The 26017-nt window shown below is 33.5% G+C and overlaps 2 protein-coding genes and 1 long non-coding RNA gene across 4 annotated transcripts; 2 read left to right on the top strand and 1 right to left on the bottom strand.

The window, feature by feature from the left end:
• The first annotated feature begins 4189 nt into the window (after window positions 1-4189).
• Window positions 4190-5995, top strand: LOC113767091 (polygalacturonase-like). The gene is made up of 4 exons (XM_027311267.1): window positions 4190-4853; window positions 5046-5335; window positions 5427-5661; window positions 5765-5995. Exons 1-4 carry the CDS (start codon window positions 4413-4415, stop codon window positions 5993-5995), a joined length of 1197 nt encoding a protein of 398 aa, XP_027167068.1. The 5' UTR covers window positions 4190-4412.
• Window positions 4558-13919, bottom strand: LOC113767092. 2 transcript variants are annotated; one of them, XR_003467857.1, is made up of 3 exons: window positions 13073-13919; window positions 5715-5874; window positions 4558-4639 (listed from the first exon to the last, which is right to left on the bottom strand). It is a non-coding gene; the product is annotated as an uncharacterized LOC113767092 (long non-coding RNA). The 2 variants fall into 2 exon arrangements; XR_003467858.1 differs by lacking the exon at window positions 4558-4639 and adding an exon at window positions 4798-4878.
• Window positions 13920-16699: 2780 nt separating this feature from the next.
• On the top strand, window positions 16700-19409 carry LOC113766548 (2-alkenal reductase (NADP(+)-dependent)-like). The gene is made up of 6 exons (XM_027310727.1): window positions 16700-16720; window positions 17693-17935; window positions 18146-18323; window positions 18498-18664; window positions 18810-18892; window positions 18989-19409. The coding sequence occupies exons 1-6, from the start codon at window positions 16700-16702 to the stop codon at window positions 19365-19367; spliced, it is 1071 nt and encodes a 356-aa protein (XP_027166528.1). The 3' UTR covers window positions 19368-19409.
• The last annotated feature ends 6608 nt before the right edge of the window (window positions 19410-26017 follow it).

Raw genomic sequence — 26017 nt, 5'->3', positions numbered from 1 at the left:
ACTAGCTATATAATTAAGAGTAAATTACTCATAAACCGCTATGCATTTACATAATACTGTATAAATCTTTTAAATTTTATATTATTATGTAAAGTTTATGTAAAGCGAAAATAAATGAAAAGCATCTCCTATTATGACAATTGTTCAAGATGCACTCTAAAACTGCATGTGATAAAATTATAATATTCACTTAATTCCCATTTAATTTTACATAAATATTCGCTTAATTTCCTGTGATTCTGTCTATATCTATTCGCATAATTCCTCCGTAGTTCTATGCAAAGCAGTTAGACTCTTATTTAAATAAAGCTAATATTGGTATTTTTACAAACGGTTTTACAGAGATTATTTTTCATCTAATTTTCACTTTTCATAAAATCACAAAAAGGTGGCACGGATATTTTGAAACCTTACAGGGATCTTGTAATACTATACAAAAGTACAGGAAAATTATGAGTAACTTACCCTTTAATTAATGTCCTTCGATCCCTTTACTTTTCTTTTTGTAAAAGTATAAAATAAAAACTAATTTCAGCCTTTGACCAGTATTTTGATATATGCTATATGAACTGTTGATTTTCCCCAAACAGTGAAATAATTTGTCAGTAACCAACTGCCATTATGGATAAGGGAGAAGAACTATTGCGGCCGTAATGGAATTGCAAAGCTACCAACTTTTCTATCTCCCCATTCAGTCTTTCTGCTGAAGAAAAGTTTTAGTTTTCAGCCTTTTTTGAAAAAAAAAAAACTGAAAAAAAAAGTCTACGTCTTAGCCGAAAGACAAATATTATGTTATTTTACTTCTGCCTCTTTCTTGATGATCAGAATTTAAACAAATTTGTCCTCTAAGTATATATTAAGAAAAAGATTAAGCGGGAAAAGTAAGTCATTAGTAGAATCTTAATTAATGAAGTAGAAGTATAAGTCAACATGACTAAAATGTCAACATGCATGTGACACAAGCTATAAACAAGGAGCTACATGATTGGCTCCAACTTGGTTTTCACACCATATCATCTTTTCAGGTGATTAATTAATCATTTAATCATTTGATAATCTGAATTTATGCACTCTAGATGCTAGTATTTTTAGGCCCTAGGGAATACTTAACTAGAGATTAGATTTTTGAAGGACTAACGGTACTTGCACATTCCTACGATAAAGTACAGGAAGACCACTTTTCCTTAGGCAGAAAGAATCAGAAACCACATGGTATTAGTTTCACTTTTATCAATAATTGCCTCCTAATTGATCAAGAGGATGCTTCACATGGCTAATCTTACTGCATATTCCAAAGCATGCAGAAGAAATGCAGAAACTAATGAATCATTGAACATGGAGAATTTAATGCGTGATGCCTCAAGTCCATACTATCTGCAATTTACCGAATCCAATGTTGACTTTACTATATATTGTTGACCTAGTTTTTTTTTTTTTTCCCAAACGATAAGTGATTTTATAGATGAACAAAACCTTTACAATTTCAAGTAAAGACTTGAGGGAACTAACTATCATTGAGGAATCCAAAATTCCTGGTCAACAAAAAAGTCTAGCGCATGAGCGCTAATCCTATGAGTAATATGGTTAATATCCCTGTTAACTAGGCAAAAGGAACACATACGAAACAGGTACTTAAGGTTATGTATATCCTCCAGCAGTGTGACCACTCGCATATCCGGAGGTTATTGTTGACCTAGTTGATTAGATGAAATCAACTAAGTGATCAATTAACCTAGAACAAATTTAGCACACCACCTTGATATATATGACGATGCTTTAACTTATAAGAACCACATATGTACATTAGGCTTAATGTAACAACTTACAAAGATGATGCCATTCTATAAGAATTGGAAGATATGCAGTGCGAATACATGTTGGTTCCTTTGATAAGAACGAACCACGTTCTTCATAAGAATTGTGAATTTTAATTTCACTGTCGATATGAGAATTATGATTGTAGTAACATAAGCAGTCTCTCATATGTAGTAATGCTTAATTTCAATTGCAATATCAGAAGGCATTTTTATTATCAAAACTTTTTAACAATTATACGTGAATTATTTTAAGAAAGTTATGCCCGATGAATGAACCTCAGTTAGTGATCAAACGTAGTTAAAAAAATGTCAATGAGGAGGTCATTTGCAAATATCATAAATTACATTTTACAAAATTGAATTCATCTTTCTTTTGGAGGGATTATTTTGAAATTTACCTTGATGTTAGGATTCAATTAGGATTGTCCAATGATACAAGTTCTAATACACACCACATTTCTAGTGGGCATTGTTGTTTTCACCTAGCCCAATCATGGCAAGGGAAAAGTTCAGTTTGTATATTCCATAATTGCGTTTCCATCCTCAAAAAAATAAGAATGTTACAAATGATGTGACTTAAAAGTTATAAACTATTCTTACAACATATTTTCTTCAAGATAATGATCGTGCTTCAAAATGGATGTGGACCGAAATGACTGAGAAAGACGGTTGGCCCAATTGGAATTAATTGGGCTACGATATTATAGGACGAGTTTAGAAAGGCCAACATTGGACTTTCTTGCTAATTTATCCTGTGAACACAGAATACTTGGTCCAAATATTTGTTTCCCTTTCTTTTAAGAGCATGATCCACGTCACAAATAAGTTGTGGGTGCAATAAAAGTGAATTCTGGAAATAAGATACTGAAAAGGCTTGAATTTGGCCAATGACAACTTGATTTTCAATTGAAAAGATAATTAATTTTTTTTAAATTAATAACCTATACAAAATTCTATCATACTAAGTTCACTAGCTTAATGAATACGGTAATAAGAACTAGAAATCAGTTAATATCCTTAAATGACACTTAGGCATCATTTGGATTGAGGGAGTAGGAGGGAAAGGATTGGAGAGGAATTGGAAGGATTGGATTTTTGTTATTTGGATTGATTTTTGAGAAGGGAAATGAAAGGATAGGGAGGGAAAAGGTCTAGTTATTCTGTTGAGTTACGATTTCCGTCCAAAAGTGGACAGAAACAAAGGGAAATGAAACTAAATTAATTTAAATTCTTTTAAACAATCATTTTTTTTTCTCAATCGTTTCCAGTAAATCAACACTTGATCTTTTCCTTCCTTTCTTTTCCTTTCTCAATCCGAACAAAATTTCAACGTTTCCTTTCTTTTCCTTCCATACTCAATCCAAACAAGATAGATGAAAACCAATCTCCTCTACAGCCATATCAACTGTGGAATTAAGAGAAAACTTCCTTCCAAATCCAGTAAGCACACACTCATACTACGTTTTTTGATTACCTGGATAATCCAGTTTAATAAGTTCTGCGGGCTACATACAAGGTTAATTCAGTTAAACTAAAGCTAACAACTATTAGTGTATACACAAGATTTTGGATTTAACTTATTGATGTTTTGCACCTCCAGCGTCCACATTTATTTTTGTTAGACACGGCAAGATAACATAACGAGCTTATATAATGATGTCTTGAAGTCTAGACGTACTTGTATAAATTAAGCTTAAATGATCAACTTAATAAAATTAACATAATGATGTCTTAAAGTAAAATTTAAACTTAAATGGAACAAATTAAACATACTTAATGAGTTTTGAGACTTCCCCGGTCAAAGCAAGAGAAAATTAATAATGTTCTAGTGTTCTTCATGTGGTACTCTAGCCCATCTGCCATCTATCCTTCTAAATTCCTTCTAATTACCATCTTACTTAGTCCTATGCATCTGGTAGTTGAATTGGTAATCTGTGGGCACAGAAATCATAGACCTTTAATCATTTATAAGCTGATTGTTATAGGCAAGAACTTATTAGGCAACTAATGCAAGTGCTTATGTTCTTAATTTTTTTTTTTTTGATCAAACACTAGGGCACATGCTAATATGCTATACGGTTGTACTTCTTGTGTCCTCTCTCATTTGACCATTAATTTCTTATCTGAGAGCATGAACCAAAATTTAGTGAAGGCAGCATGTGATCTTGCTTATTGGCAGTAGTACTAAACACAAAAGTCTTCTTCACATTCTTTCTTGCTTTTTTCTAATCAAGGTCAACTGCACTTGTCCCTCACAATTGATGCATCTCGAGGCATCAGAATGAATTGTACTCATAAAATGCATGTTATGTCAAGATTATAAGATGCATGACTTATAAAGAACAAGCCCCCTTTACAACTTAGTCATTGTCTTAATTAATCATATGAGCATTCATCAAAAGTGGAACAATTACAGTTGAAAAGCAAATGAAACGTCCAAAAAAAAAAGTGCTAATAAGTAAAGATGATTGGGCTGAGGTTGCATACCTAGATGCAGTGTTGGATGCCTGTCTATAAAAGGGTTTTTCAAAGCTAGATCAGTACCAGCACCATCCCTAGTTCTCATATCTTCTCTCATAGCAAAGAGCTAGGGAAATGGCTTATCCAAGAAAACTCTTTTCACTCGCATTGCCCTTTTTGTTCTTCTTCTCATCATCAGCCTCCACGATCACATATAATGTGCAAAAGTTTGGAGCCAAACCTGATGGAAAGACCGATTCGACTAAGGCCTTTCTCAGTGCATGGGCAGCAGCTTGTGCTTCAGTAAAGTCTGCAACAATTTATGTACCGCGGGGAAGATACTTGCTCGGGGCTGCATCATTCTGGGGAAATACATGCAAGAATAATGCGATTAAAATAAGTATAGATGGTACTCTTGTAGCTCCCTCGAATTATCGTACTATTGGCTATGCTGGCAACTGGCTCAAGTTTGAAAGAGTCAATGGAGTGACAATTTCTGGCGGAACTTTAGATGGACAAGGCATTAGTCTTTGGAACTGCAAAGCCTCCAAGAGTAACTGTCCTGGTGGTGCAACGGTATGCACAATAAACAAATCTAATGCTGCACTCATAAAAAATTAATACTATGATTACTTCCCAAACACAAACAGTATATATCACATGGGCTGAATAATTATGCATGATTCCAACCATTCATTTCTTGACATATTTTTTCTTGTCTATTCCTTTTTTCTGGTCCTTGTATTAATGTGGTAATATGTGCTGCAGACATTGGCATTCTACAATTCAAATAACATTGTCATCAGCAAATTAACGTCACTGAACAGCCAAATGTTCCATGTTATGCTTTACGGCTGTCAAAATGCTAAGCTACAAGGAATGAAGATCTCAGCCTCAGCCACTAGTCCAAATACTGATGGCATTCATATATCAGGGTCCTCAGGTGTTACCATATTGGGCTCTAACATAGCTACAGGGGACGATTGCATTTCAATTGGCCCCGGCGCCTCCAATTTATGGATTGAGAATGTTTCTTGTGGCCCTGGCCATGGAATAAGGTAAAATAATTAATTTATGTTTAGCATCAAAGAATTATGGTTTTTAAAATGAATACCAGCGGATGTGCATTCTGAAATTAATCTGGTGCAGCATTGGGAGTCTAGGATGGGATATGCAAGAACCTGAAGTACAAAATGTGACTGTTAAAACTGTTACTTTCAGAGATACACAAAATGGTTTGAGGATAAAGACTTGGGCAAGGCCTAGCAATGGATTTGTTAAGAGGGTCCTTTTCCAAAATGCAGTAATGCTGAATGTGAGATACCCTATTATCATCGACCAAAGTTATTGTCCAACCAAAAATAATTGTCCAAATCAGGTAGGTGTTCCAAGACAGAACGAGTTCAGATGAATGTATTTCACTGTCTCAAGTCCTACCTGCAGCTTCCAAACTTGTTTTGTTGGCTTCCCTTTCTCAATATTTGGAGTTCCATTTTCATGGTTCTGGTGTAAAGATCAGTGATGTGACTTATCAGCAAATTCATGGAACATCATCATCACAAGTAGCTATAGCAATTGGTTGCAGCAAGGACTCCCCCTGCAGTGGCATAAGATTGCAAGATGTCAACCTCAGATACATGAATCAACCAGCTCAGGCATCATGCTCCAATGTTGCTGGAACTTCTTCAGGCTTTGTTCAACCAAAAGGCTGCTTATGAAACACTCCACAAATGGAACCCGTCAACTTCATTTTACATGTTTTCATTAGGCCTAAATTTTTGTCTCTATTATGCTGTATATATACAATGAAATTGCTGCCATACCAGCACTGGAAAGAGCTTAAGTTTGGCCTTCCAGTGTTGCTAAGTTGACCACCCCCACCCCCCCCCCCCCCCCCCGCCAACAAAACAAACAAAAAAAAAAAAGAAAAGTACGACTATTCTACCTTGTACAACTAGAAATCAAGTATCTGGTAGTTATTGTTGAAAGACATTAGTTAGTTTCTTTCTATGGAGATTCAAAATCAAGCTATTTTATCTGATTTTACTCAACTTTGTTGACAAGTTAAGGTTCCATTTCGGATTGATTGCGACTTCTGCCCCGTATAATTCGAAGTTTCACTAGTGGCTTATGTATACATTCTTTTGTTTGTATAAAATAAAGATTGAACCCCTACACATTAAAGGTCATGTAACAAGGCTGTCCATCTTTTGCTTTCTGCAAGATGTGATTCTCAAATAACTAATTGGACATTTCAAGAAGGTTAGTCTACAAATTTATTTTTCCATGTGAATTCTATAAAGCAATAAGTAGGATAATTGAATGACTGATTTTAGAGTCATCTATTTAATATCTCTACCAGTTTAACAAAGTTTTGGAATTCAAGAGTTTTTCAAATACTATTAAAATTTTTAAAAAATACTTTAAAAATTACTCTAAAAAATAATCTAAATTTTTTAATGTTTAAAAAATATTCCAAAATATATTCTAAAAACTATTCTACTCTTATATATCCCAAAATATTTTCTAAAATATATTATAAAAACTTTGCTACAGTAAAATTTTTCAAAAACACCCCTAAAAATAGCTAATCTAAACGGTATCTTTTCAGATATATTCTACTATCTACATGTGGATTTGGAATTTGGTACAGGTGGCCACAAAGCCCAAAGTTGAAGTCTTACTTGCAATGTGGGGTTTGGAATAAAGGTGCGGTGTGATATGTCTGAGCCCATTTTACATGGGACTAGTCAGTGAGAATCTGTTTGTCAAGGGGCCTTCGCTACAAATAACAAGACCCAATACTAGACAAGTAAAACCGGAGGAATGGCAGTTGGTACAAATAATTTTCATCATTTATTGAATTTTCAATTTCACCCTTGTAAAAAATTAATTTTTACCCCATCATCTAATCACAGTTTGTCTTTATAACCACTCATCACTATCCTAATCTAAATACCAAATGATTATAACATTATAAAGCAAAGTTCTTTGATACAAAATTTATGTCAATTTGATTTATATAAAAAAAATTTATATAAAATTGATTCATTCTAATTATTTCTAAATTACACGCACATTCGGTGTGCCCTTAACATTGGTCTCAATAAAGTTCATCCCATCTACGTTAGATCATCGAGTTAAAATAAATATTACACAATATGAGCTTTGGCTTTAGTTTAGTCCAAAATGATTTAGGTGCTGACTAATTTGGCTTTCCTTTTTCTTCGAAATGTTGGTTAACCATAGTTTTCAATTTTGGACCTACATTGTGGGATGTTAGATAGAAAAAATAAATTCAAGGGACTTTCTATCTCATTCTCTGTTTCACTTTTTTATTGTATCATCAATTTTTTCTCATAAATATTCTTGATCATAAGATTAATAATCTTAAACAATAAGTTAAAGAAATAAATCGAACCTGTGAGTATAGAAATATTTTTGAACTTAGTTACTCCTATCCCATCTTATGTCAATTAATCTCACCAAAATAATTACCTTCTTATAGGGTTGGGTAACTATCTTAATGAATTAATTGCAATTTAATATAGATGTCAATTTATATTTCTTAAACCACTCAACAGTATGTGAGAAAGAAATATTCGTTTCCTTTGAACACTAATATGCTTAAGATGATGTGATTACTCCTAAACACATGACACTATAAGAAAACTCGTGAAATGTTAACTAATCAATATCTTGATTAAAATTTATAATTTCAATTACCAAACTGTATGTGATGAAAAAAAAAATTTACATCAAATATTTGGGACGTATTTGCCACTCTCAAATATATAATGTAAAAGTGAAATTATTAGCATGGTATCTAGTAATTTCTCAATAATCAAAAAACTTTATGTTGACTGAATTTCGTTAAATTTTCTTTCTATTTTTTATTTAATATAATCACTTAACTTTATGTAATTAAAGCCCTTTACACCCTATATTTCAGATGCTATGGCTTTTCTCAAATGCACGATGCAAGAAAACTTTTAATGAAAATTCATAAGAATTAAGTAACTAACTTGTTGACTAGGAGTCCTTAATTTCAATCGCTGAACTATGTGTGATTAAAATTATACTACACCAAACATCTAAAATGTTGTGGCTACTCTTAGACATATAGGGTGCTATGTTTTATAAGAATATAAAAATAGTCAACTCATTTGTATTTCTACAAACGAATTGTTATAATTTCCATTTTCCTCCCATTCATTTTAATCACCAATTTTTATGTGATTAAAATATGAGTAAATCTTATATACACTGACAGTGTATACACTATCACCGTTGAATTTATAACATGTGTTCAAAAGTTGAATTTTAAATTCAAATTTTGCATAGTTATCATTAATTCAACACTGACAGTGTACACACTGTCAGTGTAGGAAAGATTAATCCTTAAAATATTGCATGCATCAAGTAGTTGAGATGCAAGGAGACACTTTATAAAGAAAATTCTGTGAAATTCAAATGTAATCAGCTACACCAATATTGACACCAAACATTTAAATCATAATATGAGACATACAACCATAATCATAGTGTGCAAATATATTACATGATACCACATAATATCTGGAATATAGAGGCATAAGAAATTGGATATCAAAAGCAATCAATAATTACTAAAAAGATGTCTCTAAAGTTGTACTATATAGTTTTTAAAAAACTGAGGTTTGAAGTAGGGGAATACAATTTAAAGGTGATCAATTAAAAGACAACTTGATATTATTATTACCTTCCAATTACAGTGTAAAAAACTAACCCCACCAATTACCAATAGTGCTCAAGTTCGAATCAATTTTTTTTCCATTGTATTAATTTGAATTTGGTTTTATTAGTATTGCAGTAGTCAAGATGAGCTCCAGTTTCAAATCTCTGTTTGGATTCCTCATTTTTTAAAAAACAAGTTTTTTATACACAATACTACAGTAATACATAAATAAAAATAACTCCAAAAACACTACATCCATACAATATATCAAAAACAACTCTAAATATATAAAAAATAATAAAAAATAAAATCTACTCCATTTTTTTCTTCCATCTATCACCACCACCACCCCTACCCACCACCGCCATCATCCCCTTTTTCTCTTCTTTCCTTTCCCTCCATCTTCCTTCTCCTCTTTCCTCTCTCTCCCTCTTCCTTCTCGCCTTCTCCCTTTTCCGCCACACCCTACCTCTCCCCTTTCAAAGGAAAGGGAGGGAAAAGGAAGGGAGGAGGGGAAGAAAAAAAGGGAGGAGGAAGATGGAAGGGAAGAGGGGGAAGAAAGAGAGGGAGGAGGAAGAGAGAAAGGGAGGAGGGAGGAGAAGAAAGGAAGAGGTGGTGGATGGTGATGGTAATTTTTAAAAAATACCACAAAAAATTTTAAACTTCTAGAAATACCTCAAAATATATCTCAAAAACACCTTCAAAAATATCTATAGTAAAAAGTTTTTTCACATACACTGTTATAATAAAATATTTCAAAAATAACTAATCCAAACGGAGGTGTGTGTGTATGTGTAACATTCACTATCTTTCTATGTTTGAGTTAAATTACAGTAATTCACACTCAAAATATTATGATAAATTTAATTTTAATAATTACTTATACTCTTGTTAAAAAATAATCCAAGTGATGTGGTCTTTATTTTTTGCTCCCACATACTAGTTTAAATGTCACAAATTATAAAGAAGAACTTGGTTATTGATGTACCACATAAACCTGAATTCAATATTTAGTTTTAATAAAAGTTTGATGTTGACTTCCATTTCCCTTACGCTTAAAAACTTATGTGGTACAACTGTAACCGAAGTTTGTCTAGGGTAGCTAAGTCGTGCTAAAGAATGTTGTCAAATTTTTCATGACCATATCCATCGAAGTTTCGAATTAATATTAAAATAACTTCTAAGGAGACAATGTAAATTAGCTAGTGATTAGGTTCGCTAGTTTAAAAAAATTTGGTAGATAAGAGTCACAACCAAGTTAATTTTTGTCTACTTTCGTGTGGACCCTAGAAGAGACAAAGGTACTAGTTATTAGATTGATGACTAGATTTATAGAGTACAAGGAACTTTATCTAGATACATTGAGTAAAAGAAAATATAGTTGCTAGGAAAAATTTAATGGGATGTCTTCTTAAAAATTACCTCAATGTAAACTAAGTAGGGATGGCAACGGGGCGGGATTGGGGCGGGGGAGGCCGTTGCCTATTAATTCCACCCGACCCCCGCCCCGTCCCCCGCCTCTCAGTCCCCCCGCCCTGCCCCCGTAAAATTTTTCTCGCGGGTTTAATAAAATTTTATTATAATTAAATTTTAATAAATAATCAAGTACTAAAATATCAACACATCATCAAGTTATTAGTCATTGTAATTTTACAATTGAAACTCATAAAAACAATCAAACAAAAGTTATTTGAATACAATCCAACATGATAAAATAAATACAACTAAAATAGTCAAGTTTTCACTTTTAGTACAAATACAATCACTAATTCATTATTGTGTTTGTACTTTTTTTTGAGAAAAAAGTGTTATTCTATTAAGTGTAATTAGAAATTTAGTATAAATGTATTAGTAAATTTAGTATAACTAATTAATAAATTCTATTAGTAGACATGTCTAATTATTCATATAATTTATAATATCAATTATATTACATACACTAATATACATTATATAATACATCTAACTAATAATATCATTATCATAAGTTTATAACTAATTAAATTACATATTATATATAATTATATATATATTTATTTATATATATATATACTTTTTTTTTTGCGGGTAGCAGGGTGGGGGAGTATACCCCCGCCCCGTTTCTAAACGGGGGGAAAAAATTCCCCCTGCCCCGAGAGCCCCCCGCGGGCTCCCATTGCCATCCCTAAAACTAAGGGTGCATTTGATAAAACTAAAATTTGAAAGCTGAAGTTTGAAATCTCAAATTTGAAGTCTAAATTCATTAAGTTATTGAATTGCTAAGCATTAAATCTATTACATTTGAGTGCACATCACATTCAGTGATAAGTGAATAGCTTATTACTTAATTTTGAAAGCAAGTTTTGCCTAGGAAATTCAGTGCCACTTAATTAATTCACTTGTTTAATTTGTTGTTATCAAATGGTTTGAATATGTTAAAATTTGAATCCATTATATTTAAGTGTTGAATTGGATTATCAAACAAGTCATAAGACTATTGGAGAGTGTTGTTTAGCGAATCAAAATAAGATATCTAATCATTATTTGATAGCCAAATATGTTAAACTCCAATGACAAAATTAATCTACAGAAAAAGTATGGGTTATTACATCATAAGATTTATTATGAGTAAATTTTTTGTATACTATCAGTGTACATTTTCTTTCATTAATAGGTTTAGATTATACCACATAACACCAATTCAAATTAAAATTTTAAATCATACACATGCGACATATATTCATAGTTGCTAGTGTAAAAAAAACACTATGTTATCAGTATATAAAAAGTTAATCTATATATTATTAGGTGTAAGATATTGTTTAGATCTAATGAAGGTAAGAGGAGGGAGAGGCAGGGGAAGAGGAGAAGAGAAGGAGAAGGAAAAGGAGAGGAGAAGGAAGAGGGAGGGAGGAGGAGAGGAATGGAGAGAGAATAAAAAAAAAAAAGAAGTAGCTACCGACAGTAGTAGGAAGCGAAAGGCAACGGTGGCGAGAGATGGCAGCCGGCAATTAGAAGGGAGGAAGAGCTGATCTGGTTAGAGGTATGGGAAAGGAGGAGAACGGAGGAGAGAAAGGGAAAAAAAAAAAAAGAAAAGGAAAAAGGAAAAGAAGAGGGAAAAAGGCAAAATTTTTAATTTTTCCAAACCCTAAATACACAAAAGTTTTTTTACAAATTCTACAGTAAATTACAGTAAAATTTTATACAAACACCCAAAAAATACACCTTCCAATTGAACCCTATAGTGTATCTTTTTTTTATTTCTTTAAAAAGGAAGAGGTGGAATTTAGGGAAAAAATTCAATGATTAAACATTTGATTATGTTGTAAACAATGCCTTTTGGGGTTCGCATGGATCGTATAATCGCTCTCAAATAGAGTCCATATACTTGCATGTACACTTATGTTCTTTCTATTGTACAATTGCTTTTTAACATAGTACACTAACTTGTTGATAGTGTCCACAGCTAAAGTGTACATGCTTAAAAAATGTACAACTTCTTTTAAATGAAGTACACTAACTTATTGCTCATGTACACAGCTCAACCATATGTTCTCAAAAAAGTACAAATAGAAGAAAACATTGCTTGACTTAATAATATATAAATATTTGTTCAGTTACTAAAGATTACATAATCCATGTTAGTGATTATTGCAATTTTTATGCATGGTGACAGTCTTTCTAATTTGCTAATGAAGCAGAACAATCTATTAAATTCTTAATAAAATCATAAACATAATTAAGACATCCTAAAACTCTTTGTAATTGATTTAAAATTTTTAACATCCTTTTGTAAGGCATCTTTTGCTGCCTTGCAATCAATTCACAATAAAAACTTTTTATCTATCAAATCATTTTGAAATTTTGTAATACATATAAAAATTGATAAAATTTCTAGAATCGGAAGCCCAGGATGAAAATGAAAGAAATTGGAATTTTATCTTGAAGAAATAATACGATACGATGCATGTTTGTAAAAATTAAAGCAGGCGACTTGGCCGACCATATGCATGTAGCAAGCGGTAATACCGGCCATATGCAAGATGCATGTATACATAAGTCTGGAATATAAAATTTGAAATATTATTAGAGAACTTACAGAATTTTACTTTAGAGCTTGCTCTTTCTTGAAATAATCCTATCTATTACAAGGGAGTTGGGCATTTTGAAAGACTAAGGGTTTTAGAGAGAGGAGCTTGAGAGAGTAATTTTAGAGAGAAGTTCTTCTTCGCTTGCTTCGTTTGGCTACCTTCCTCTTCTTTATATAGAGTTGATAAGAGAGATATGCTTGAGAATATCCTTCCAATGATGTCATTGCTTGAGTCATCTTATCTTCTTCTGTCTGGTAATCTGAAATTTCATTGGTTGTTTGGATTTCTTCTTTATCCGACATTTTGATTGGCTGGGTCCTACTTTTATTAAATTGGGCTGAAAATTCCTTAGCAATCTTCTTCATTTTCTCGAGCAGGATCTTGAGAAAATATTACCTTTTCTTCATCATTAATTTGGGATAGGCATCGATCAATTTTTTCTTGAAATCTTCTTTACTGGTACTAGCTGTCATGAGGCATTAGAACTTATTTTTTGTAGTAAAAAATTCTTGTTTTTTTGAGAATGCCTCCATATCCTACCTCTGATGCATCTATTTCAACTATCATAAATGCATGCAAATGAGGAATTCCTAAAAATGGAAGATCCTTAACAATTTGCTTAATCCTTTGTACCGTTTTAGTATGGTTTTCGATCCAAACTGGAGGATTCTTTCTAAGTCTTTTATATAGTGGTTCACAAATTTGTCTTAAATTCTTAATATAATCAGAAATCTCCATTTGACAAATGAATTTTTTGGATGTTTATCTAAAACTTTACTGTAGATTACTATAGAAGTTCTAGGAAAAATTTTTAAGATGGAAAACAATTTTTATTCTTTTTCTTTCTTTTTTTTCTCTTTCTTTTTTTTTTTTTTTTTTTTTTTTTTTTTTTTTTTTTTGTTCTTTCTTTTTTCTTTTCTTTTCTCTCTTCTTCTTCTCCCCTCCCCCTCCCCCTCTCCCTTCCCCACCACCTCTCCCTTCCTGCCGAAACAAGTAGCAGCAGAAACAAACTTGGTTTTTTCTCTCTCCCTCTCCCTCTTCTCCCCTTCCCCTTCCCTCTCTCTCTTCCCCACTGGACAAGCAGCAGTAGAAACAATTTTTTTTTTTTTGCAATTTTCTCTCCTCTTCTCCCCTCCCTCTCCCCCACCAGACAAGCAACAGCAAAAACAAATATGCTCAATCTTCTCCCATTCCCTCTCCCTCGCCCTCTCTCCTCCCCTATCCCTCCCCCACTACCCCTACCCCTACCCCTCTCCCTCCCCTGTTACCCTCCTACTCCTCCCAATGCAATCTGGTCGAGTGAATCTCGTCTCGCAATCAGATCGGACAGAAGGGGAGGGGGAGAGGGGAAGAGAGGGAGAGAGAGGAGGGGAGGGGAGGAGGAGAGGGAGGAAAAAAAGAAAAAAAAAACAGGTAGCCGGCGCTGAAAAAGCCATTTTCAGCATCGGCCGGTCTTGGCCGACGATAGAGGTGGTAGTGGGTTGAGGTGGAAGAAGAAAGGAGGGAGTGAAATTTTTTTTGTGAATATATTTTAGGTATTTTGAAGTATGTAATTTAAAATTTTTGAGAAGTTTCTTAATGTTACTATAATTACAGTGTTAAAAACTTGTAGTGAACAAATTGGCAAAAAAACTCCTTTGCCAAATAGGCCTCTAACTAAAACAACCAAAAAAACTTTGTAATTGATTTAAAATTTTTAACATCTTTTTATAAAACATCTTTAGCTGCCTTGCAGTCAATTCGCAATAAAAACATTTTATTTATCAAATCATCTTGAAATTCTATAATACATAGAACAATCGATAAAATTTCCAAAATCGGAAACCCAGGATGAAAATGAAAGAAATTGGAATTTTATCTTGAAGAAATAATACGATATGATGCATGTTTGTAAAAATTAAAGTAGGTGGTTTGGTCGATCATATGCATGAAACAGGCGGTAATATCAGCCATATGCAAGATGCATGAATGTATAAGTCTGGATTATAAAATTTGAAATATTATTAGAGAACTTACAGAATTTTGCTTTAGAGCTTGCTCTTTCTTGAAATAATCCTATCCCTATCTATTACAAGGGAGATAGGGATTTTTGGAGAGAGGAGCTTGAGGGAGTACTTTCAGAGAGAAGTTCTTCTTCAGTTGCTCCATTTGGCTACCTTCCTGTTCTTTATATAGAGTTAATAAGAGAGATATGCTTGAAAATATTTTCTTCCCATGACGTCATTGCTCGAGTCATCTTATCTTCTTGTGTTTGGTAATCTGAAATTTCATTGGTTATTTGGATTTCTTCTTTATCCAACATTTTCAATAGCCGAGTCCTACTTTTATTGAATTGGATTAAAAATTCCGTAGCAATCATATATATATATATATATATATATATATATAACTAATAAAATAAACTACTAAAAGTAGAGAATGTAGGGTAGATCAGAGATAAGGAAATAGTAAGAATATTTCAAAGGTTACAATGAGACTTATATGCCCTCTATTTATAGGTGAAACAAAGATACATGTACAAACATGAATATAAATACATGAATTTAGTACTTCAAATACATGAATTGAGTAGTTCCAAACTACAAGAAGATACATGAATGGACAAATGAACATTGTAGGGTGGATGCATGTTCTGATGTATTTTGGGGAGATAAATGGACATCCACACTTATTACTTTATTAATTTCATAAAACTCCCTCTTAGATATCTATGCCACAAAGAATATGTCTCGTTAAAATCTTATTAGGAAAAAATTCAATGAAAAAATGCCCTAACGAAGAAAAGAGAGTAAACTATTCTTTTGTGTATTAATATTATATATAACTCCCTCTATTATATACGTTATTTGAGATCGTAATAAAACCCAAATTTGATGTAAAATTAATTGCCAAATAGGGTTTGGTATAAGGCGTGGCCTGACATGCATAAGCCTCTTTTACATGGGACATCCCAAAGAGGATCTTATCTTCACTCCATCGTAGCCTTTTCTACAAATAAGAAGGCCCAATGCAAGTTAAGTAGCGCCATTGATTCGGCCTGTAGAGTAAAACCATTGAGCTCGACTGCAGGTTGCATTGATATATGGGCTTCTGTTGTAGTTCAGTCCGAAATGATTTAGGTTTCAACCAATTTGGCTTCCCAAGTGTATGAGAAAAATCGCCTATTTTCTGGAGTTTTTATAGAATATACGTAACGATTTGATATATATGAGATAAAAAGATGATTAAGAGATGTATTTACAAAAAACGAAAATTTTTTTTGAAAAAAATAGCAATCCAAACAGAGCAACATGTCAGGGATATTAATGCTTAAAATATCTAATTTGATTCTCAAATTTTCTTTTCTTTTCTTTTCTCACTTATAAAGTTTGGAGTCTCTCTTAGATTATTTTTAATAAAAAAAAAAGAAAAATTAGTTCCCAACAGCTTCAATTTCGACCAGCTAGGGCATTATTATTTTTTTAAAAAAATTAAGCTTTGAAAAGCAGTCCTAAAAATAAGACAAAATTATTACTTCTCATTACAGTACAAAGTTTTCTTGAATCAGAATCCACTACTAATACTCAGTCAACTCTTACTTTAGAACACCAGAAAAGTCCATACCCTTTTGAACAAATTTTTGGGAACGCAATTGGATGTCTGGCATTGACAAGTCTGTACAAAGACTAAAATCAGCACATTCTTGTGGTTCAAAACATGAAAACTTGGCCAATTGTTAAATATAAGGTCGGAAGTAAATTTAGCAGACTGCCAATTGCTGCGCTACAAAATGATTGGAAATCTTTGAAAACCTTCTACATTTATTTATCTCAAGCTCGGGAAAGGTATTCCAACTACATATATGACTTTTTATTGTGTGTAATAATAGTGCATTTATGGTGGCAATGAAAAATGGAACAATCTATTATGCTTTCTTATTTCTACCACAAGATTTAGCACCCCTCAAATACTATTCAAGCTCATAAGAGTTGAATTGCGACCTTTCATGTACTCGAAACCACAACACGAAACTTAACGACTACTAGAGGACCAATAGTAAATGAATCTAATTTGTTTAGGGAAACAAGACATGAAAAAATCCTTAGTGTTTAGTAGTAATAAAATCTTGGGAGCTACGAAAGAAATCTTTGATGAAGAAATAAACATAAAAAAAAAGAAATTATATTTCCACCAAAAGTTCTAAAAACTTTACCCGAATTTAGAACCTGAAAGAGTTTATTCTCTCTCTTCCATACGGGGGATTCACGAGTTTATGAGCTTTTTTTTTTCTCAGCTCTGCTTAGGCAAGATGAAATTTCTCCATTTTTTTCAACGAAATGTCTTGATATTATACTTTGTATATAATTATTTTCAGTTGTAGGATCATTCTGTACAACCAGTGAATTTGTTTTTGTTCTTTACTCTAATTTTTCCTTTTTCCCTTCTTTGAAGTTTTCAATCTTTTATCTCCATCAACTCACATCATTTCGCACATTCATGCTCATTTTCTCCCTCTATATAAACAGAAGACTTGTGCTTCAAACTTCTACCAAATACTCTCAATATTTGCTCCACTAAGGAAATAGAGCGTCTCCACATACCTAACACAAACACTAAGACTCCAACCAGAGCAATAATTTTGAGCAAAGGCAGCAGAGGCTGAGGTAGTGAGGAACAAGCAACTGCTGTTGAAAGACCATGTGATTGGGTTTCCAAAGGAGTCCGATTTCATTATCAGCACAGAAAATGCCATAAGCTTGAACGTCCCAGAAAACTCGAAAGGGGTTTTGCTTAAGAATCTCTACTTGTCATGTGACCCTTACTTCAGAGCTCTCATGATAAAGCCAGATCATTCTATTAAAACCCCCTTTCCTGCTTTCACTCCTGGATTGGTATGTTTGCATTATTCAGCATAGTATTACTATTAGTTATTTCCCTAACTATTCTTATTTTCCATGCCTCTACTCAATTGATGATTCAAATTGTAAGGACTAATGAACAGTGAACACGTTTTAGTTTTCAATATTGATTTATGATCATTTATGAACACTGGAAAAGTTTTAGTTTCAAGACTTGAGCTAACGAGATGGTGATGTTTGCAGCCCCTATACGGTTACGGGGTAGCTAAAGTTTTGGATTCAGAGCATCAGAACTTCAAGAAAGGTGACCTTGTTTGGGGAACGACTGGATGGGAGGAGTACACTCTCACAACACAAACTAATTCTCTGTTCAAGGTCGAAAACACAAACGTACATCTTTCCTACTACGTGGGAATTCTTGGTAATTAAAATCCCTGCTTGATTCAGGAAAAAAAAATTTGTAATGAAATTTTTTCAGTTGAAAACTTTTACTAGTTAATTTGGTATCTGCAGGAATATGTTTCTGCAATATTTGTCACTTCTACTACTTGGCATTGAAAATGTAACAACATTAGCTTTTTACTGTCTTTTAAAGGTCTGGCTGGTATTACTGCCTATGGGGGATTTTTTGACGTTTGTCACCCCAAGAAAAGAGAAAAAGTATTTGTATCAGCAGCAGCTGGTGCAGTTGGTCAGCTTGTAGGGCAATTTGCAAAATTGACAGGTTGCTATGTTGTTGGAAGTGCTGGAAGCAAAGAAAAGGTGATATTCTAGCCTTTTCCAAGTGTTTGCTGATCTGAAATTTTATGTGGAAGTAGTTTTTCATGATGGAAATTTGTAGGAAAGCTATGAACTGCATGTAAAACAATTAAATTTTGTTGGGATGTACATTTCTTTGTGCTACAAGGTTGATCATTTGAAGAACAAGTTCAGATTCGATGATGCTTTCAATTATAAGGAAGAGGATGACCTCGATGCTGCTCTGAAAAGGTCAGGCTTTCATCTCCTATAAAAACTACGACCTAAAAATGAAGATAATATCTAGTGCGTATTAGTAAATAATCATCATTTTTTTTCTTGGCATAGGTATTTCCCCGAGGGAATTGACATATACTTTGAAAATTTTGGGGGGAAGATGCTGGATGCAGTGCTCCAGAATATGAACATGAACGGTCGAATTTCTGTTTGTGGAATGATCTCACAATACAATCTTGAAAAGACTGAAGGAGTACACAATTTGATGTGGCTCTTTTACAAGCGAATTACCATGCGAGGTTTTTCCGCTTTCGAATTCTATCACCTCTTCCCAAAGTTTGCTGAATTCGTGTTGCCTCACATCCAAGAAAACAGGCTAATCTATGTTGAAGATATTGCTGAAGGCATGGAGAGTGGCCCTTCTGCCCTTGTAGGTCTCTTTAGTGGTCGCAATGTTGGGAAACAACTTGTCTTTGTTGCTCGCGAGTGATCCATATCCAGTTTCGGCAATTTCTTCAGCTCATTGTTGTGGCTTTTGATAATGTGTAATCTCATGAACTGGGAATTTTGTTGTAAAATTCAAAGCCTGAATTACAAATTTTAGTATCAATAAAAGGATTTTAAGGTTTCAATGTAACAATAGTGAGTGAATTTGGTCCCTTGAGTTGGCCGAAATGATAGAGTTGGTATCATACTTTCCTGTCAATTTGGGTTCGAACCTCTCTTGGGATATTCGTCCGTTGTATAGGACTTGCCTGGGCATCTTATCCCTCCATATGATTGGTGGCCTATTACAGGGGGTGGTATTTACCTAGTGAGTACTCTTAGATAACGGCTGTAGTTCCCTTGTCAACAAAAATAGTGAGTGAATTCGGTGTATCCGTTAAAGTTCCATATTGAGGCTTTTAAGTTGTCGTGGGTTCTTTGTGTTCTAGCACTCTTGAATCAAATGCCTATTGCCCAATAAAATGTCCAAGGTCAAGGCCAAAACCCCAAAAAATCACCAAAATACAATAATGTATTTATTATGTCATGAATGTATATAAGCTGTGTATGTAACAAAATAAGATCAAAAAACACTCGATGGTTATTCAACTATGTAATGGATGAGTATCGATCTAACACAAAAGATTTATTTAAAAATTGCAGAAATTAAGGCTTGAAATGTAACTTGGGAAATGTTGTTGGTGGATCTATGATATTTTGAAATGATCAGAGGTTAAAGTTGAAATCAGGAAAAGGTTTAGGGCATAAAAGCTATTAAATATATACAAGTCTAATTCGTTTCTGCCATAGTGAAACCACTTTTTAACTGCTACTATTTATTTACCCCAAAATTTTAATAGAATCTTTAGAATATTGTGATTTATGTGTATATTTTATAAAATAAGAGAATAGTTTGATTATGAAAATATAGTTCCCAAATATTATATTTGATTAATTTACACCATCCATTTAACCTTTTTTAGTTTCAATAATATTATGTGTAGGGAATGTAAACTATTATAGTATAAGTAGAAAATATTTAAAAATATATAAATTTGGGCAAAAGAAACCTAACCTTTTCTAGTAACATTACATTTTTAAAATTTTTTAACAAATATCTTCATGTCTATTAGCTTTCATGCGTATTGGGTTCAAAATCAATAAAAGACTACCCTTTGCACTTCTTATAGGATCTTAGGGCCTGTTCTCAACTGATTGTGATTTTGTAAAATTGATTCTTAAAATTAGATTTTATATAATAACTCATGCGTTCTCGTTGATCATTAAAAAAACCATTCTAATAAATGCATATGTGTTCTTGAAAAAGGTTAGAAAACTAATTTTGACAAAAAGATGACTGTATTACCCTTATATGCTACATAAATGAATTTTGTACCAATTACATAATTTTTGATGGAATTAATTACTTTTGTTATGAAGATTAAATGGAGGATGAATCTAGAAGTGACATGAGAAAAAGAAAGAAAATAGAAAGACCATAAAAAGTTACCTAAATATTAGGTAACTTATTAATTATGTTGAAATTTAAAGCATAATTTTATCTATGTGAAAAAGTAAGTCAGAATCAAAATCTAAAAGCACCTCAAAACCGGTACTTGATTTTTAGAATTTTAGGGTCAAAAAATGTAAAATCAATTTTTTTAAAAAAAAATTAGTTGAGAACAAAACAAAATAGTTTATCAAGAATTAAAAGCTAAAATAAAATTTTCAAAATTAGTTGAGAACAGGCACTTAGTCTTTTGCAATCTTTCCATAATCACATTTTATAACTTTTCAAATAATTCCAACATGAAATCAACTAAAGAGATCTCCAGAAAAAAGATTGGATCCAGTTTCCACCTACACAACTTCTCTCTAAATGAGAGTTTTCCCTCTCTAAGTGAGAGCCTCCTCTACACTGGGTAGGAGCAAGAGCCCGGTAAAATTAAAAAATTCAAACATTCACAGGTTCAAAAATCAAAACAAAAGCTACTCCCAAATTAACTACAGTGCATACACAGAACAATTCCAGAAAACCCAATCACACATGTAAAGACAGGGAACATCGAAAGACTCGAGCTGGGAAAGCAGAGGACCAATATTCGTTGAAGTCCATGGAGTAATTAGTAAGGTTACAAACATATTGGTTGACTATCTCCACTATAGGAGACAAAAAGGCAAGCGGAAGGAAGGTATTAAATACTAGTGGCCCGTTGTGGAAAGCAAGAAAGTAGGTAAAACAACGTGTGTAAACCGTTACTATGCCTTAAATTATGCATTCATTGCATGGTTAGGGTTGTATTATGCCTATCTGGTAGTGCATTTACGTAGAAAAGATAGTAGCTTGGGTCATTTTCTTCACTGGTTTTTCAATTTCTTTTCATTTCTCGGTTATAGTTAGAGGAATCCCGTTTGTTTGCTCTAGATCCCATGGCAGGTGAACTAGAGGAAGTGTCAAAAAAGTTTGCTTTGTCTAGCCTAGAACAAGAGGGGACGTGGTTAGAGCTGAATGATATGGATTCAGGAGTTTCTGAGTGTTCTAATAGTATCATTGGGAAAATAAGAGGAGAAAAAATGGCAAACTTTACTGGGGTCAAGAACTTTGTCACAGCTACTTGAGGGTACCCTAAGGAATTATCAATGTCAGAGCTAGGGCCAAATTTATTCCAGTTCTGACAGGTGTCGAGCCTGTGCAATAATAAATACCTGCTCAAACAAAATATAATTTCTGTAGACAGTGATAAGTAGGGTCGAATCCACAGAGACTGGGGATATTTGTCTCTTTTAAAGTTCAAATTAACAATGGGGGATTTCAGGAAAATTAACAATGAGCTATACTAATCAAATATTACAATTAAACAAAAATTAAATAGCAAACTATAGAAACTCAAATAGTATTGGACAGCTCTAGTCAAGAAGCAACTTCGGAAATGGTTCTTCTAATTGATCATTGATGCAAGAATATTTCACATATAAACTGATAAACAAGTTATAATTGTCAAACAAGTGATGACAATCAATTTCTCCTTAATTATTGATAGCTAAGGTACGACCGTTAGTTATTTCCCTAATTGCAAAATAATCCTAGGTACGACCATAGAATTAAATTTCACAATTGCCTTAAGATTTAGAGAAACCCTGTTCTAACTAGACAACACGCTACGAGGGTTGTCTACAAATTAGCCCGTATATTTCCTTGACATAACTCTGGTTAAGCCAGTTGCCACTAATTTAGAACAATCAAACAATTACGGATTTAATTATTCTAATTGGCTCTAAGTTACTGAATCAATCTAACATCCGGGCCCAGGATAATGGAATAATACAATAACCATGAGAAAATAAAGCAGGAAATATACGAATACCAGAAAATAATATGAAAATTAAAATCAGTTAGATCTCACAATTTATGTCGAACCAATTCCTCCGTTGTCCCTCCTATTTTGTGCTTTTCTGTTCCACTCCCTGAAATTGAATCCAGATACCAAATATAAGTATATATATACAATTAAACAATATTTGGCAAGGACAATGGAGGAAATTAACAATAAAATGACTAACAATTAACACCCTATCAAGTTCTTCATACCTGAGCAGAATGACAGATTAAGAATCCTCAATGGAGGACCATGGGTAATTGATAGTCAAATTTTAGTGCTCAGTAGCTGGGAGGAAGGAATCGAGGAGAGCACGGAAGCATTTAAATTTGCCCCACTATGGGTACAAGTGTGGAACCTTCCAATTCATTGGACTTCTAAGGAAGTTGGAAGGAAAATTGGGATAGTATTCATGGAGGTTAAGGAGGTGCTGACATCTCATTCAGGAGGAAGAAAAGGGAAACACATCAAACTATTGGTAAAAGCAGATATGACACAACCATTGTTATGAGGTACTGCAGTTAAGATGAATGGTGTCCTGAAATGGGTTAGCTTCAGATATGAGAGAGTTCCTGACTTTTGCTACAAGTGTGGGGTCATTGGCCATAGCGAAAAGAAATGCACGAATGATGTAATTATCAGCAAAGGACATAAGGAAAATCAGTATGGCCCCTGTTTAAGAGCTCAATCTAGGAAAGGCTCCCCTCAAAAAGATAATGTTTCCAGTAAGTACATATGGGATAGACAAGTATGGGGTTTCCAAAATGGAGAATAGATAAAGAAAAGCCAAGGGAAGCCTGCTGGGCAGGAGGCAAATTATCCCATATGTGAACCAAGAAAGGGTAAACCTATGGACTATAGTGAAGGAACCTCGAGGCAAGACCAGAAATCACTACCATGTGTGAGCATGATCGAGCTCAACAGGCCTCTAGGGACACCTGAGATGTACAGATGACTGAAAGAATAAGGGAAGAAGAAGTGGAGAGGAATGAGCTAAAAATGATGACTGGACCAGAGGAGAGAGGGGAGGAGGAGGAAGGAAAAACTGAGAGAAACTCTGTAGAACTTAGGTACCAGGAGAGCGGTGATGATAGTAAAAAGCAGGAAGAGGCCTCAACTATGAATACAGATATGCAGGTGGATGGGGGTACTGAGAAGGCCAAAGAGGTGGCTATAAAAAGGAAGAGGAAAGTAAGAGTGCTGAACAACATGAGTACAAGAGGAAGGAAACCACTGATAGAGATCCAGAACTCGGAAAATGAGATTGGTAGCCATACCAAAAGGAAGATTCTGATGCTGGATGAGATCATGGCTGAAAGGGATTCTAATGATCAGGCTACCAAGAGAAGCAAAACTGAGGGGGTAGAGGAGGGTAATGCCAGTGGTGTTAGGGGGGAAGAGACCAGCCCGATCTGGTCTCTCAACCAAACATGAGGGTTTTGGTCTTGAACAAAATCAAGAAGCTAGGAGCATGAGAATGCGGATAAAGATCCATACCCAAATGGACAAATGTCAGTCTACAGTTGGAATTGGAATCATTGCTACAGACAATGCAGGCCAACTACAAGCAGCGTAGGCACTTAGAGAAAGAAGGTCAGGAGATTTACTCCAAGATCAAGCAGAAGCTGTCAAACTTGCTCTAATGAAGGCCGCCAATCAAGGCTGGAGAAGCATAGAAGTAGAGCTGGAAAATTGAATGCTTAAGGAATACATAGTGGACTCAAGACATAGCAACTAGCGGTTGGGAACACTTTTAGAGGATATTCAGTCCCTTTGTAGCTTGTTTCATCTATGCTCCTTTTCTTTAACTAATACAAGGAAATTAGATAGCATTAAATTGAACTTGCATGCTCTAAACTGCTGGTTTGATCAAGAATGGGTAAATTCCAATCTTAGATGCTTATGCATCAAAACTCATTAGGAGACAGTTGTCTCTTTTGTTTGGACCCTTGTCCAATTACTGTAAAGTTTTTAGGATGATATATAAATCTAACGTTTCGAAAATAAATAAATAAATAAATCCAACATTGAATCTCAATTTTATAAACTTTGGTTAAACTAATAAAGGGCATGAGGACATGTTTTGTGAGAAATTGTGTTATCCATGCTAGTTAGGGGTTTTAGAGTCACATTGATTGAGATTGTGATGAAACTAAGAAAGGTAAAGAAGGGAGAATAATCAACAGGCGAGTATGATTACATAAGTTTGGCCATAAACAAAAGAAAAAAAATATGGGGACTAACCTATAATATGCTTTTTTTTTATTTTAGTGTGGTAAGTTTTTTTGTTTAAAGATAGATATTTTTGGGAGAAATGGTACTGGTTTCATAAAAAAAAAAAAGAACTGTTAGAGAGATGAATGGTTTTTAGTTTCGAAAGTTTATAAATATAACAGAAGAAACATCATCAAAAAGGGAAGAAAAAGAAGACAGTATAAAAGATATGTTTTGCTGCATTGCAAGGATGGTTGGTGGCATTTTTTTTTATGGGAAACATGTCCATTGGTTGAAGTAAAAATGTATTATTTCTTTCACCTGAATTCTACTTGCGAAACCTCGGCTTGCATTGCAAGCATGGTTGATGGCATTTTTTATAGGAAACATGTCACTGGTTGAAGTAAAGATGTGTTCTTTCTTTCGCCTGAATTCCACTCTCGAAACATCTTCAAAACAATAGGAGTTTTTGGTAGTTTTGATAGAAAATATAGATCTAGACCATGATTCTTAGAAGAACCAGAATTGGTTCCATCATTTCCAACAGACTTATAGAATGCTTCCAAAAAAGAGCAGATTTTCTTTTCCAATTTGAGCACATTCTTATATTCTATGATTGATTTTTGCAGCACCTTCTTTTATAATGTTATCAGTCACATCCTTAAGCAATATCTTTTAGCAATTTTTAACAATCAATCATTGACATCATGACAAAAAAAATTATAATGTTTAAATACGTATGAAGATGTGTCTAGTTCAGCCTTATCCCTGTGGTTACACTCCATTTTTTTTTTATATGGAAAGAAATATCTGCTTATTTGATCTAATGAGGAAAAAACAAAAATTATTAATGAAACATTAAAATGTGAAAAATATTATTAAAGGTCTAAAAATGTCTGGATAGCATCTAAGCATTTTATAGTTTTGGAACGTAAATTTTGTAACATAGTTTGTTGGAGAAAATCATTTATATATCATACAAAATTCCGAAGTTTGGATTGTAGTTTATATATCATACAAAATGCCTGACTTAAACAACAAATAATCAAGCTAGCTAGGGCTG

The sequence above is a fragment of the Coffea eugenioides genome, chromosome 3 (genome assembly GCF_003713205.1).
Source record: "Coffea eugenioides isolate CCC68of chromosome 3, Ceug_1.0, whole genome shotgun sequence".
Taxonomy (NCBI): domain Eukaryota; kingdom Viridiplantae; phylum Streptophyta; class Magnoliopsida; order Gentianales; family Rubiaceae; genus Coffea; species Coffea eugenioides.
Note: the sequence above shows the minus strand (reverse complement) of the source record. Positions and strands in the feature narration are given on the sequence as shown.

Excerpts from the sequence above, each read along its gene's own strand:
- LOC113767091 (XM_027311267.1), top strand. The coding sequence starts at position 4,413 with ATGGCTTATCCAAGAAAACTCTTTTCACTCGCATTGCCCTTTTTGTTC. Across the intron at positions 4,854-5,045 it reads ACTGTCCTGGTGGTGCAACG|ACATTGGCATTCTACAATTC; the intron begins GTATGCACAATA and ends TATGTGCTGCAG. Across the intron at positions 5,662-5,764 it reads ATTGTCCAAATCAGGTAGGT|TTCCATTTTCATGGTTCTGG; the intron begins GTTCCAAGACAG and ends CAATATTTGGAG.
- LOC113766548 (XM_027310727.1), top strand. The coding sequence starts at position 16,700 with ATGTCTGGCATTGACAAGTCT. Across the intron at positions 18,324-18,497 it reads CTACTACGTGGGAATTCTTG|GTCTGGCTGGTATTACTGCC; the intron begins GTAATTAAAATC and ends TGTCTTTTAAAG. Across the intron at positions 18,893-18,988 it reads CTCGATGCTGCTCTGAAAAG|GTATTTCCCCGAGGGAATTG; the intron begins GTCAGGCTTTCA and ends TTCTTGGCATAG.